Raw genomic sequence first — 16,476 nt, 5'->3', positions numbered from 1 at the left:
GTTCGACCTTATAAATAATCAGGATCAGTCGAAGCAGGCGTCATTTCTATTAATCAAGAAGATGAACCAGGCTCGCAAAGTTCCATCAAATATTTGTATCTGTCTCATAGCATTTAATTTAACTGCAAAAGTTTTAGAAGTTTTTTATTGAAAATTATGCAGAAAATTATGCAGTTTAATGTCTCATTGCCCTCTGAAATGAAAGCATGGTACAAACACGCAAAAAAAAAAAGAAATCATGAAATCAACTTATGGACCAAAATATCTTCTAAGCTTTTGACTCATCAAAGTAGCCCCCTTTGGCAGATACCAGAATCGACACTCCACATCAGTTGGTGGCGCTAATGCACCATTTTGCTGTTTGCCAACCGCCAATAAACAATATAAAGAAGAAGAAACCTTATTAATCCCAGAGGGAAATTTAGTTGTCATAGCAGGAAATATACAACGAACATCAAGCGCTCACATAAAATGAGAGTAGAAACAGATTTATTGATAGATAAATAGATAAATATAGAGATATAGGTATGAATGTAAATATAAAAGGACAAATAAATGTTGTGGTGTACAAAGTGACAGGATGCACTGAGGTGTGATTCATTCTGTTCCACATGTGTGGACTGGTGGGAGGGTCATGGTCCATTGTTCACAGCAGATCTCACAGCTGAACACACCCGTGGCTCTTTCTACAACAGAAATCACCTTTGTCACAGCTTTCATGATCAAAATGCTCAGATTTCTTCATGTTGTCATGGTCTTTTTTAAACTTGGACATAGATGTAAATCATTTAGATGTTAACACAGCACAGCACGCCGCCACGACCGCCCAGCACACCGTGACAGTAGTAAAGGATAATAAACATCACTCTCCTCATATTCTGATTCTGTCTTCATTGTGTTTTAATAAAGAGAAATTTATTTTGCTGATTTGTGTTAATTTTGCCAGACAACTGAAAGTGTGTGGACTCATCACATAGCAGGACTCTAGAGTGCGACCAACTTGGTCACAAATGCCACCAAATTTTTCAATGGTGCGACCAAATGTTCGAGTGTAGTAAAAAAAAAAAAAAGAACTACGAAACTCTGAAAGTCTCCGTGTGGTCAACAGCAGACACACATTATGCCCCTATTGTGGTCTAAACCAATCAAAGATGGTCTCTGATTGGCCGTGGTCCAGTTGAAAGTGCAGGCAGATAGAGAGGTGAGGAGCTTGAATGAAGCCATATCGATTCATTAAATCCTGACTTTTAAATATAAATGTATTTGGCCAGAAACGGCAGAATCTCAGGTTAAAGCTCACAAAACTAACATTTGGGTGCCTCTAACTTTTGTGCTGGTGCACCAGTGCAACCGTAGCAAAAAGTTAGTCTAGAGCCCTGCAATGAACAGAGTAAGTGGTAAAGCATCACCCAGTTACAAGAATCAGATTCATTCATTCTTTTAAGGACATTCTTACCCTGTGAAACTTTATTCTTCATTTCCCTTTTCTCTACTTTCATTTTCTTGGAATTAGAGAAGTGTTTTAAAAGTGTACAGTTACCATTAATGTGCTGTTCGTAAGTTTCTAGGTAATTTTTTGTAAGGTTGCAAGGCTAAGAAAAGTATCATTTTTAGCTGTGTTATTATGCAGTGTTTCTGACAATTCCACTTCTGTCACTGTAGAGAAGAATATATATATTTATATATACAATATATTTGTTTCAGCCATCCAATGAACAGAGACAGTTTAACACCAAACCTCTGCAGGTCGCTGCAAAAACACAACAGCTTGCATCAGGTTTCAGCTTTAAACTGCGCAGCAGCTTCATTTGCCCACACAGTTCTTTCTGTAGACCAACCGGATGTATTCACTGTCACTGTAAAGACTGTCAGTGGGAAGCTGGGCCTGAACAATTAAGCTCTCAGCCACAAACTACAAACAGCAGAGTTTCTATGTGACCGTGAGGTGAGACCGCCATAAGAGGAAAACTAAACCCAACCACGGTGCGTCAGTGTAAACAACATTACTGAAGAAGAGATTTTCCTCTTCTCCAACTAGACAAATCTGGACTAAAAAAATCATAACAATCATAAAAATGTCTGTGGGGGGAAACTCCCACTAGGCTTGAATCTGGGACTCTCCACCATTTGAGCCTAGAACGGAAGAAGCTTCTCGGATGAGAGGGGAAACGTCTTCACGCAACTTAAAGACGCTTTTCTTTGCAAGCTCCTTTGACTACGATGACCTGGATGACTGAGAACCTTCACAGACAACAATCATAAAAATAGAAATCTTTGAAATGTCCATACCACTAATACAATCATCAACTTTTTTGGTGGTTTGAGAACATTTGATAATGCAGAAAACACAAAATACAGCTGAGGTTGATGGGAACAGCACGAGTCTGCATGCATTTGGCTACAAACCACTTCATAGGACAAATTAAGGATTTGGCTCAGTTTATTTTTATAGAGTCAATTCAAAACAGTCATTGCCTCGAGACATTTGATATGTGGAGGTGATACGCAGGACTAAAATACTGCTCACGTAAATGCAAAATGTGTCGTTGTGTCTAATAATTATGGACAAAATTACTCCTTAATTGTCAGGATTCGAACAGTACAGAGTACACAGGCGTTTAATACAAAAATATGAAAGATTATTAACGAAGCCAAAAACTTAAACTGGTAGACCAATAAAAGAGGTCGACTCAATAAACAAACTCAAGATAACAACTAAGAAAACCTCAAACAAACATGACTGATCTGCGACACATGAGGGAACTTAAATACTGGCTTAGCTAAACCAAATGACACACAAGGAGGAAAAAAATGGCTGCGATATAACCAAACACCCCTGAGGCAGCGAAGCGCGTGGTTCAGTCCAAAGAGGCTGTCAGCAGCACTTCAGGCCAAAACCACACGTTTGCCAACCAGGAAGGAGAAGCCGAAGCCCGAGGTAACTCAAACAAAGAAAGCTGAACCAATACAACACAAAAGTGCTAATGTGTGTGTGCACCATGTAAACACTGTAAGGTGCAAAAACACATTTAATAATTAAACTGTATTAAGTTGCGACTGCAAAGTAAACTAAAGTGAAACAACTAATGGTGAGCTGTGGATTTTAACATGTGTGGCTCGCCACCACATTTATCCTAATTTAAGGAAGTGACATTGGAAACTCCCACACCGTGCTATGATTACCCAAGGACACACTGAGTGTTTGGGGGAGGGGGGGTCATCATATTTCCCAGAATTACAGGTTGAATTTTAAAACACTATAAATTACTTATAACAGATATTTTTATTATTTTTTATAACAGATAAGAAGCTGAGCTCACATGGTGTGCAATATGATGACAAAGGTGAAGCAACACGTGTCTGAAAACTTTATGTAACTTTATTGCATTGTTGCTCTGCTATTCTCAGCTGTTTCTATGAACGGTTTTCACAGTCAGTCAAATCTGCACCATATTCCAGTGAAAATGTACTCAGAGGGATTTTTAAGCAACAGAGTTTGATGACATGTTGCTTAGATCCCAGGTATCAGTGCACTGTAAACACACCTCAGCCCGTACAATGCAGATCTAAAGATAAAACAGAGTAAACAGAGCAGCTGGTCTTTCCTCCGTCTCACTCTTCGACTACGTCCACACCGGCCCGGATAGATTTGAAAACGGTGTTTGTGTCTGAAAACGCTCTGCGTCCACACTAGCGTTTCCAGTCGTTTTCACAGAGTTGTATTGGAACGGCCGAAACTTCACCCTTCACTGTTTGCAATTTTTATTGAACCACTAGCAGCAGCAATTAGACAGAATTCAGTAATTAAGGGCATAAAATGCAAGAACGTGGAACATAAAATCAGCCTTTATGCGGATGATGTGTTACTTTTTCTCCAAAACTCACAAACCAATATCTCTGGGGTGATTGCATTGATAAACTCTTTTGCAAGAATATCAGATTACTCAATTAACTGGTCAAAATCTACAGTCCTACCGATTAATTGCTCCTTCCATTATTCTTCTTCTACACCACTGCAATCTGGAGATATTAAATATTTAGGTATTAATGTTTCTCCCAAGCTTGCAGATCTAACTAAATTAAACCATATCCCACTTTTAAAGAAGGTAGACGATGATCTGGCTAGATGGAAATGTCTACCCATATCACTCATGGGAAGGGTTGCCGCTATAAAAATGATGGTCTTACCAAAAATAAATTATTTATTCTCAATGATCCCAACTAAACCGCCACAAGATTGGTTCAGATCTCTAGATTCATGTATGTCCAAATTCCTTTGGAAAAATAAACCCCCACGTATAAGCTTAAAAACACTACAAAAGACCAAGGATAAAGGAGGACTAGAACTGCCTAACTTTCAGCACTACTTCTTAGCCAACAGGCTTCAGTTTATCTCAGGATGGCTAAAACATACCCTCTTAGATGAACCTTGGCTAGATGTAGAACAAGCACTTTGCAATAATCTAGAGATCTCAGACCTACCATTTATCAGCTCAAACATCCAACGACATGAATGCTTTAAAAGCATCAACATCAGCTTTTCTCTGACAGCATGGTGGGAGTTTCTAAAAATGACGGCGTCTTCATTAATCCCATGCAAACGTACACCTATCTGGAACAACCCTGACATATTACAAAACAATAATATGATAAACTTTTCAGATTGGAGTGGTAAACAGTGTTGGGACTAACGCGTTATTAAGTAACGCGTTACAGTAACTACGTTATTATTGTGGTAACGAGCACGGTAACTAGTTATTATGCCAAAACCAGGAACGCGTTACTCGTTACTGGGATTTAGATAGGCTCGTTACTCGTTACTTCGTGTGTTGGCTATCGCGGAGCTTCCACAGATTCAGTAACATTAGCAAGTGGTGGAGGCCAGCAGGTGGATGAGGGAAAGGGGAGGCAGGAGGAGAGACCTGAAGCGGCGCTGGTCCGAGAGTGTCAGGTGAACTGAACTTCAGGTAAGAAGTTATGACCTGCAGTCTCTCTGGGTCAGATATGAACCAAGTTTAGGTGGAGTTTATTTTCGTTGTGCTGACTTTTTCCTACTGCGTGCTAGCTAGCATGACGGAGTTTCTATACAGCTGGGTGGTGCTGTGTTACTGATGTTGAACTTTATTTTGTTCATAAGGTTAGTTAGTAGAGTTGCCAACCGTCCCATAAAAAACGGAATCGCCTCGTATTCAGAGAAAATATTACGCGTTTCTTATTGAGGTGAAAAGGAACAGTTTGTCCCGGACTTCAGCTACAATGAAAAAGGCACAAAGCTGGAGTTACTCTGTGTCTTTGCTGCACAGCTGCCTCTTCTTCTCTCATTCTCCCCCCTCCCTCTCCCGTTTGTACTTCAATCATGAAACTGATCAATGATCAGCTGATCGTCTCTCTTGTTTATTTATCGCCCACTTTGCGCCAGAAAGATGAAACCAGCAGATGTCGCGCTAAACAACAGCAGCACGTTTAAGCTTGATCAGCTGTTGTTAGAATTTATTTAATATTAATTTCTAGTATCAGCTGATGTTTGCTGGAGCCACAGCTGTAAAGCTGCTGGTCATGATGTAGGTTTGTATATCTGGTGAGAGGGAAACATGAAGATGAAACCAGGAGATGTCCTTACTGAACCATCAGAGCTGTGATGGAGAAACAGGTTTACCTTTTAGGTGACATGGATGAGTTGAAGTTATGAACTGTTTCTGAGAGACAAATAACACCAGGATCCTTTTCTAAGTAGCTGACAGCTGGTGACTGTGCAGGGGCGGGTCTAGCAAAGTGTTGCCAGGGGGGCAGGTAGGGCATTAACAGGGAGAGGGGGGCACAAAGAAATACTTTCTTATTCTCATTTAAAATGTTTCACTTTTAAAAAAATAATTATCTGAGTCTTGCAACAAACAATTGATAGATTGATGCATATATACCATCAGAACAGTGCACATCACTGTCACAACAGTGTTTGTTTTCATTCAAAGGCTTTATGATTTTTCCTATAATGGTGGGCCGGTCTCTAGTCAAAATGCCCGGGACGATTTTCTGTCCCAGTCCAGCCCTGTATGCAGCTCATCTGCAGTCTGGTGTTACCTACATCTTCCTATTCAGAAGGCAGAATTTCTGAGTTCTGAGTACAATCAAAAGCACCACGACTGCAGTTTTTGTGTTGGATGTAAAAAGCAGGCTAGGATAGAATCAGGCGTGGGATTTCCCTCGTGGAAATGTGCACATTATTTTTTCCTTTCTATTGGTAGGTGGCACAGTGCACTGTGGCAAGTAAGCAAGCTAGAAGACTGGCAATCTGGCTGGGTATCCAGTTACGGAAGCAACACATTAACAAGAGAATTCTGAGTAAAACCAAAGTTACTTTCCCTAGTAACTATTTACTCTGAAAGTAACGAGTAACTTGAAGTAACTGAGTTACTTTTGATAGAAGTAACTAGTAATGTAACTAAGTTACTAATTTAAAGTAACTTACCCAACACTGGTGGTAAAGGAATCAAATATTTAAAACATATACTAGAAGGAACAGAATTGATTTCATTTGACAGACTAGTTACACAATATGGGATCAACAAGAAAAGATTTTTAGAATATCAACAAATTAAATCCATAGTAAAAAAAGAAATTTAAACCGGGTCAAGTTGAACTACAAACCACCAAGTGTGGTTCAATTACTCTTAAAACCCCCAGATTACTTTCCAAAATATACAGAATGCTTTCTAAAACAGATGAATCAATATCACTTCCTATTGCAAAATGTGAAGCGGATTTATCAGTTAACTTAGACCAAAACTTCTGGTCTCAAATATGCTTAAAAACCTTTCATTTAATTATAAATCCCAGTGTTGGGTCTGCGCTTCCACAGGCCCCGCTGGTTTAGAGACTTATTCCCGTTAACGAAAAGCAAAGAAACAAGACGAACATCTTTAACTGGTTTTTACTTGCTAGCAAGTGAAGCCCGCTCGGTGTCTCAGGAAAGCACTCTGAATCCAACCACAGACGACCTCGACTCAGGCCTCCGCTTGCCGCCTTTCATTGAAAACAGTTACAGTACACACAAGCACCTCCCATTGTAAACCCCCCCTATGGTCACAAAAGATAAGGCACTATGTGTGTATGTGTGTGTGTGTATGTGCGAGAGTGTGTGTGTGTGTTTGTGTTTGACTTCCTGCCCACAAAAGAGTCATAAAAGCAGGAAGGTTACTAACCAAGAAAACAGAACCCTCACACAGATGTCCCTGTGATAAAACACTATAACCTCCCCCACCAACAAACTGGCTGGGGAGGAGTCAGCGACAAAGGAATGTCTTTGGGGCGATCGTGGCTCAAGAGTTGGGAGTTCGTCTTGTAATCGGAAGGTTGCCGGTTCGAGCCCCGGCTCCGACAGTCTCAGTCGTTGTGTCCTTAAGCAAGACACTTCACCCGTTGCCTACTGGTGGTGGTCAGAGGGCCCGGTGGCGCCAGTGTCCGGCAGCCTCGCCTCTGTCAGTGCGCCCCAGGGCTGTGGCTACAATGTAGCTGCCATCACCAGTGTGTGAATGTGTGTGTGGATGACTGGATATGTAAAGCGCTTTGGGGTCCTTAGGGACTAGTAAAGGACCCCAAACACCACTGAGCCCTCAGCTTAAATAGCCCAGAAGTCCAGGTAAACAGGTAGATTCACGGCAGGTGCGTGGGCCAAGGGCGGGAGCCCAGCTGAGCTCATGAGCAAAGGATAGGCTAAGAAGTCACCACAGCTGACTGGTACAGTGCCAGTATCACTGCTGATCAACCTCCTGTTTCACTCTGCATACTCGTAGAAGAAGGCCAGAAAATTACAGGTAATGATTCATTGCAGAGTGGTTTAAACATATGGTGAGTGAAAAAGAAACACTCAGAGCATCAAACGGCCCCAAGTACCTCGGTCTATCGTCGCGTAGCTGAGGGAGGATCCAGGGTCACCTGACCCACTGAAACTATCTGCTTTATCATAAAGGAAAGCAGTCTGTTGCTGAAGACTGACGAGTATAAAATAGCATTTTTGCACCAACAAGGTGATTCTCAAAGTGCTGTTGGCCAAAAACTTGGTAGATCTCGGCGTGGTGTGCAGTGTGCCGTTAATAAACTGGGGAAACAGGACAAGTAAACGTCTAAAGAAGAAGTGGAGGGCTTTAAAAAATATCTGCAGCATTTAAAAACTGTATCCACAAGAAATAGAAAAAAAAACGGAAGAAGTGAAGAGTTAAAACATCTTAAAGAAGTCCAGTCACTTTCTCTCCAAGCTCCTTAGACTGTAATGTATGTACGGAGGTAGTCTATAGCTGTCTATGGCTGTTTGTACAGCACAGTGCTTTTCAGCCAGCAGTGTTGGGTATTTTGTCAAAATGTGAGGAATTGTAGATGCTGAGAAGTCAGATTTTGACTGACTACACAATACTGTCTATAAACCATTGGTTGGCAACAGCTTCTTCTTTCAACTTGACAATGATCGGAATCAAAGCTGTATAGGAAACCACACAGTGGAACTAATCAAGGACTCTTCCCAGAGTCCAGAGCTCAAAAGTATTTAAGCGGTGTAGGACGTGGAACAAAATGCATCCAGCATCTAAAGAAGAGCTTAGACGTGTCCTTTCAGAAGGCTGGAGAACTGTTCTCAAAGAAATAACAAAAAGATTTCAGGCTGTATTGAAGAATAAAGGGAGTCATATCAAATATGACTTTAAATATATCAAATAATGTCAAGTTCATAAGAATTGTAAAAAGTCCGTTTTTGCCTTTTAAACTGTGCTTCCATATATGGTTGGACATGTTGTAATAAACTGTTGCACCCATTTTTCATTTTCCTAGCAAAATATGAGGAAATGAAATTATACTTTAGACTTTTGCATAGTATTGGAAAGACCCTCTGAGGAAATACTTTTTTCTCCTGTCAGTTGCATAAGCTTTAGACATAACATTTGCTTTCTCAGTGGAAAGTCACGGAAAGGAACCAGAGAGAAAGAGGAATTTAAAAGAGGAAAAAGAGGAACAGTTTCTTTTAAGAGCAGGATAAAAGTACTCACACAGCTCAGACCTGAACTTGTCATAGTCGAAGCTGAAGCTATGTCTCCACAAAGGTAACGTACATGTTCATCTCTGGTACATCTATTGTTCTATTTTATTGTACAGCTTTGAAACTGAATGCGATGATTTTCAAATTCTCTGTTTGATGCTGGAATCATATTCAAAATATTTTATTATGGCCGCATACTTTACTGTGAACTTTAAATGATGTGCATTCTACTTTTATTTACATTTCAGGCGGTGCTATTTTTTGGAAACATAGTTGTGCTAAGATATTCCTGCACAGTAAATGGTCGTGTCTTTGAATGACTTCTCTTATGTTGGTGTTTTCAGCACATCTGTGGCTGTTTTGATTGGGACCGTAGTCATCGTGTCCCTAATGAGACCGGACTGCACAGCTATTAAGGAAAATAACGAAGGATTCAAACTATGCGTCACATCAATGCGAGGTGTCAAAGACCTCTCACATCAAAACATCACCAGTGTTCCATCAAGTCTTTCCAACGAAACACAGTATTTGGACATCTCCTACAACGTCATCCAAACGCTGGAAGGAACTGAGTTTTCTGGACTATCCCAGCTTTGTTTTTTGAAAGCAGCTCACTGTGGACTTCGGGAGATTTCAGCCACAGTGTTCACCCACACACCAGCACTCAAAATTCTCAACATATCTAACAATGACTTAGCGTTCATCCCTGACATTTCCTTGAAACAGCTGAAAATTCTTGATCTGGCCAACAACCTGTATACCAGCTATGAATTACCGGCATCCTTTCAGAACTTTACAAAGCTAGACTTCCTGTCTCTGGGTAGTACAGCTGCTCTGTCAGTGAGCTACGGTGACTTTGATGCCCTGATGAATGCTTCTGTTCAGCATCTGGCTTTGGGAGCAGGAACTCACTGGCAAAAGTATGAATCTGGTTCTCTTGCAAAAATCAAGTCTCTCAAAAAACTGTCCCTCTTTGCATCTTTTTGTGGAACCTTTGGGATGTTTGAGAACCTCCTTGTGGACTTGAATGTGACACAAGCAAAAATGTTGCGATTCATCTCTCTATTTCCAGACAGCTGCAATGTGAGCGACAACCCCTTTAAGAACCTGAGAACAATGCCTTTTATACAGAATCTCACCTTAGAAAACACCTGGATAAACAGCACGTTTATGGTGGTGTTCATGAAGAACGTGTGGCTTTCCCCTCTCCACGAGCTCTCATTTGTCAACATCACTTACAATGAGGATACACCAGATGGCTTTAATTTACCACCCATTAATCACACAATCAATATTTCCTCAGTTATCTTTAATGGTGTGAATCATTATCAATACAGATATCCCACGATAAACATGAGCTTTGAGGCCTTCTCCAGACTGACCTATTTAAAGTTCTCTGGGACTGGAATGAATATTTTACCCTGCAGAGTCATGACTGCCCTGCCATCACTGGAGATTCTTGATCTATCAGATAACCTGCTGACAGAATCGGGCTTCTGGTGGACTCCGTGTTCAAACAGCTCTGTTTTTCCCAAACTGCGGAAGCTGTCTTTAAGCAGGAACCGCTTCAGCAGTCTTTCCTTTATCTCTCAGAAGACACATCAGATGAACTCACTAGAGTCTCTGGATCTCAGCTTCAACTCCATCCACTTGGATGGGGACTGCTATTGGCCTGCTCAGCTGACTGAGCTTAGCCTTGGAAACAACAACCTGGGCAACAGTGTCTTTGCATATCTGTCATCAGACTTTGAGAAGATTGACTTGTCAAAGACAGGAATAACGTCTATAATGCAAAAGGATCTGACTCGCTTTTCCAAGCTGACACATCTTACACTTAGCTCCAACAGCATCCAGGTTATCCCGGTAGATCTTAGTGTCCCAGCTCTGCTAAGTCTTCACATAGACCAGAATGCTATCACATCTATATCGAGAGAGGTCTTGGCAGGGCTTCCCAGGCTTCAGAAACTCAAAGTTGGAGGCAATCCGTTTGTCTGCTCGTGTGACTCCTATTGGTTCATCACTGCTTTCAACAAGTCCTTGTTAATGGACTGGCCCTTAGATTATACATGTAACACACCACTGTCATTTGCAGGTCTGCCATTGTCAGAGTACAAACCCAGTAAGCTGTCGTGTGAGATGTGGCTTCAAGCTGCAGTTGCGCTGCCCGTGCTAATAGTTATATCTGCAGCCGTAGGTCTGGTTTTTCATAAATGTGATGGAGCATGGTATACAAAGATGTTATGGGTCTGGATAAGGATGAAAAGGAGAGGCAAGAAACGTTCCAATATTTTGAACAATGCATCCTTTAGTTATCATGCGTTCATTTCCTACAGTAATCAAGATTCTGACTGGGTGGACACCCACCTGGTTCCCACTTTGGAAGGTGCTGGATTTTCCCTATGTGTCCACGAGAGAGACTTTGTCCCTGGAGAGTGGATCATAGACAACATCATCAACTGTGTTGAGTCTAGCTACAAGACGCTGTTTGTCCTCTCCAAACACTTTGTGCAAAGCGAATGGTGCAACTACGAGCTCTTCTTCGCTCAGCACCGAGCCATCAGTGTCCATCGGGACTCACTGGTCTTCATATTATTGGAGCCCATTCCGACAGACTCTCTTCCTAAGAAGTATTTGAGACTCAGAAGTTTGCTGAGGCAGCAGACATACCTTGAGTGGCCAAAAGATGACAGGAAGCAGCAGACTTTCTGGGCAAGCCTGAAATCCACGCTGCATATTGCAGACAAATCTGTTGTTCTGAAAGACATTGCACTGGCCATTTCAGATACAGTACCTCTGTTTGCAGACCAAATGTAAGTCACGAAACTATTTTATTCAAGCATGAAATGTGCACATACTAATGTGCACAATGAAACAGGTTTGGGTTGATGATAAAAAATGATTTTTGTCAATGAAAAAAATGAAAACAAACCATTATAAATATAAATATAATCAATAACTGGTCAATATTAAATCTGAAATATTTCAGTATTTCGATGATCATTTGTATTTTGCATGCAGAGAAATGTGGTGTCTGTTCTGATGTGGCTTTGTCTTTGTGTCTCCATCCACTGTTTTTAATGACACTTTGCAACACACAGCAAGGAATGATGATGCTGTACAGTACAGGTGACGTATTTGTCCATATAGCACCAAATCACAGTCATCTCAAGATGGTTTGTATTCTAAAGTAGAGACACTACAATAATACAAAGAAAACACAAGAAAACAATTGGTGACAGTGGGAAGGAAAAACTCCCTTTTAACAGGAAGAACCCTTTAGCAAAAACAGGCTCTGGGAGGGGCAAATATCGGGGTTAGGAGAGGAAGAAAAGGACAAAGACACAGTGTGAAAGAGAGGCAGAGATTAATAATCACTAATGATTAAATGCAGAGAGGCGTATAAAGTGAGTGAAAAAGAAACGAGGGCTATTTCTGTATCATGTCTTTGCTCTCAGTTTACGTTGGCAGTCGTTACTCATCATTGCCATTGTAGAAACGACTGTAACCACAATGACTTTAGAAGACTGAATTTTGTCCGTGTGAATAAATATGTTCTTTCCACTTTTTGATTGGTTATATAATGCTAGGTACAACTGCTGTTATGTAGTCACTAACTAGGTGTTTTATAGAAACTGATATCAGTAGAATATTATTTTATCTTTTCTATCTTTTACTTTGTTTGTTTGTTAAATAAACATTTTATTAAAAATGTATGAGTTTTCACATTTCCTCTGAGAGCTCAATGTTACAATGTACATGGAGGTATGTTATGAATATGCTATAACTATGAGTATGTACAGGCTATGAACCGGATATAATTATGAAAACTATACAGAAATATGAACTATAAATATGAAATCTAATGGATTCTAATTGTTGTTACGCTTTACAGGTGAGACAGATAGTGTCACGACTGGGGCAGCAGCCGTGTGATGTGTGGAAAAGGACTCGAATGCAGCACTACTTGAAATGCAGGGTGATTATTATAGAAGACAGAACACAAAGTGGGGATGACAAAACAGAGCTAAGGATAAACTAAACTATAGAACGGCAAACCTGAAACACGAGAGGAGGACTGCAGGGAGAGCACATGGAGTCACCGAGAGGTTCACGGAGCAATGCAGAGTGCGCAATAACACAGGGTGACACAGAGGATGAATACAGACGACGCGACAAAGAACACAGGCAGACACACACTATAAATCCACAGAGGGACACTGGGAAATCACACACAGGTGGGAGACACAGCTGGACCTGATTAGCCTGACGAGACACTAACACCAGGGACCAACAGAGGGAGCACCAACCCAGAAACCCAGCATTCAAAACCCCAAAACACAAATAATAATAACAATAAACTCAAAACACTGGGTCGACGACCCAGGACCATGACAGACAGAGCACTGCCTTGAAACTAATAAAACTCAATTCATAATTCTTGACTTCATTACATGATGTTTTACATTTCTTTGTGGACATATGCTCATTTGGACCACTTGGTGGCAGCACTGCATGCAGGAACACCATCATATAAACGTCCAGTCTCTTTTTTACCACTTGGTCCACTCTGCTGTGAAGAAGTGGAAATAATCTGTTTGTAAATTCTATGATGAATAATTATTTTACTCCAAACACCTCCATAAATGATCTCACTCCAGTCCACATCACATCAGATAAGACCCTCATGCTGCTTTAAACTTTTCAGTTCATTACAGATACCGTGTTGCCCAATTAAACCACCAGCTCTTCCCGTACCTTCTCTGTGCACTCACACAGGTTGTAGAAAAGAGTTTAGTGCAGATGAAGTGGTGAAAAGCTGAGGCAGAGAAATAAAAATACACTGAAAATAAAAGCAGCAAAATGAGTCAAAATTAACAGACAAGTTAGTTGTTGCAGCTGCTGTTGCTGCACAGTCAACAGTAGTAACAGCTAGTAACGAGTCCTCACGGGCACAGGAGGCTGTGACTCCATAGAGAAGTGCAGGAGGAGCAAAAGTGAAAGGTGAAATTAACAAGGTAAGAAAAATAGACGGAGGGACGACCACGTCCATGAGCCACTGCTCAAAGATAAAGTGTATTTTTTGCCACATGCTGCAGTTCAGTGCAACTAAGAATGACTAAGAACTAACCCAATAACAACTGTACAAACCTGATTAAAAAGAAAAACTATTTCAAAACATTCCCAGCACGCCCCTGCAGGCGGTCTTCAATCTTCCAGCTCGGGTCCTCTACCAGAGGCCTGGGAGCTTGAGGGTCCTGCAGTATCTTAGCTGTTCCCAGGACTGCGCTCTTCTGGACAGAGATCTCCGATGTTGTTCCCGGGATCTGCTGGAGCCACTCGCCTAGCTTGGGAGTCACCGCACCTAGTGCTCCGATTACCACGGGGACCACCTTTACCTTCACCCTCCACATCCTCTCGAGCTCTTCTCTGAGCCCTTGGTATTTCTCCAGCTTCTCGTGTTCCTTCTTCCTGATATTGCTGTCATTGGGAACCGCTACATCGATCACTACGGCCGTCTTCTTCTGTTTGTCTACCACCACTATGTCCGGTTGGTTAGCCACCACCATTTTGTCCGTCTGTATGTGGAAGTCCCACAGGATCTTAGCTCGGTCATTCTCCACCACCCTTGGGGGCATCTCCCATTGTGACCTCGGGACTTCCAGGTTATACTCGGCACAGATGTTCCTGTACACTATGCCGGCCACTTGGTTATGTTGTTCCATGTATGCCCTGCCTGCTAGCATCTTGCACCCTGCTGTTATGTGCTGGATTGTCTCTGGGGCATCTTTACACAGCCTGGGGTCTGGCCTGCTGTGATGGACTCCAGCCTCTATGGATCTGTGCTCATATTTCTCTTTAAATCTTAAAAAAAGATTTAGAAAGAATGTTAGGAAAGCCTTGCATTACACATGGTCTTGAACACCCCACGCCCGCCTTTTAAACTCACCCCTGCTTGCTGCAGTATAATATATACTCAACTGAATTAATTTGTATTTATATAGATCTAAGCGGCAATCACCTAAAGGTGCTTTATATTTAAGATAAAGACTGTAAAATAAAGAGAACCGAGTGAGCACTTGGTGACAGTGGGAGGGAAAAACTCTCTTTTAACAGGTAGAAACCTCTGAAAGAACCAAGTTTAGGGAGCCGCCGCCATCTCTTGTGACTAGTTGGGGGTGAGAGTATAAGGGTATATTTGGAATATATTCCTCAAACTGTACACAACAATATGGCGATTACATCACACTTCCCAAGAATAATGTGATCTGAGTAAGACCTGAGATCTGATTTGTATCCTGAGTCCAGGATTATACTCACCATTTGCAATGCACTCAGTCTTGTTCTTATTACATTATTTCATAGTCTGTTCCTTGGAGGACACACCCAGAATGTGCTGCACAGTCTGGGACTCTACTGTAGTGACTGCTTGTAGGCTGCAGGCACGTGGACTTCCAAACAAAATTGTTTACCCACTAATGACACAATCTGCATGACCCGGATGCAAGTGCACCCTCACATAATTGCAAAAAGTACAACACTGGCATGAGCCTGGAGTGCATGCACCTTTGGGCAAATTGTACAGCTGGTATATTTTCTGCTGTGGCTCAAAAGTAGATCCGTGGTTAAGAGCTGAAGTCATTGAGGTCTGAGACACTGCAGAGAGCAGACCTCACGAGAGCCTGTTTCCATGGCTCTATGCATAATAAATACTCACAGTATGATTCATTAGAATCAGAATCAGAATCAGAATCAGAAAGGGTTTTATTGCCAAATGTTGAGCAGGTTTACAACATTAGGAAATTGCTGCGGTGCTTCAGTGCAAACATGCTGTCATAAATTGCGCTTAAATAGACATGAAAAAATAAAAGTAGGGATAAGAATTAAGAGTGCTACGTAGAAAGATATATACATGAGTGCAGGTGGTGATCAGTGCCAAACATGGAATGATGCAGTGACACAGCATAGGGTCATGTGTTAGTGGTGGGAACAGTCATATGGTTATTGTTCATGTGTTCAACAGCAGAGGGGAAGAAACTGTTCTTATGGCGAGAGGTTCTGGTGCGAATGGACCGGAGCCTCCTGCCTGAGGGGAGCAGGTCAAACAGACTGTGTCCAGGGTGAGAAGGGTCAGCTGAGATCCGAGCTGCACGCCGCAATGTCCTGGAGGTGTACAGGTCCTGCAGAGATGGGAGTCTGCAGCCAATCACCTTCTCAGCAGAGCGCACAACACGCTGCAGTCTCTGTTTAACCTCCATAACTACAACATCACCGAGGAACAGAACAGGCTATGGAAATCATTTACTACAACATGTGAAGAGACGTCTTTACCATGTAGATTTTGTCTAAGAGAGCTTCTACTTACATTCAGCTTTTTAATTAATAACCCCAAAAATGAGCAATACAAAGCAATCCTCCATCAGTATTCCCCTGTTATCCTCACTTAGCCCTCATCA

The 16,476-nt window shown here is 41.6% G+C and overlaps 1 protein-coding gene across 2 annotated transcripts; it reads left to right on the top strand.

The window, feature by feature from the left end:
* The first annotated feature begins 4,882 nt into the window (after positions 1-4,882).
* On the top strand, positions 4,883-13,908 carry LOC309691736 (toll-like receptor 1). 2 transcript variants are annotated; one of them, XM_082509632.1, is made up of 3 exons: positions 9,027-9,086; positions 9,367-11,832; positions 12,915-13,908. In XM_082509632.1, the coding sequence occupies exons 1-3, from the start codon at positions 9,073-9,075 to the stop codon at positions 12,916-12,918; spliced, it is 2,484 nt and encodes an 827-aa protein (XP_082365758.1). In that variant the 5' UTR covers positions 9,027-9,072; the 3' UTR covers positions 12,919-13,908. The 2 variants fall into 2 exon arrangements, with proteins under 2 accessions (XP_082365759.1, XP_082365758.1); XM_082509633.1 differs by lacking the exons at positions 9,027-9,086; positions 12,915-13,908 and adding an exon at positions 4,883-4,967 and having other exon boundaries at positions 9,367-12,735.
* Positions 13,909-16,476: the final 2,568 nt, after the last annotated feature.

Source organism: Aulonocara stuartgranti (genome assembly GCF_965226115.1).
Source record: "Aulonocara stuartgranti genome assembly, chromosome: 17".
Taxonomy (NCBI): Eukaryota; Metazoa; Chordata; class Actinopteri; order Cichliformes; family Cichlidae; genus Aulonocara; species Aulonocara stuartgranti.
Note: the sequence above shows the minus strand (reverse complement) of the source record. Positions and strands in the feature narration are given on the sequence as shown.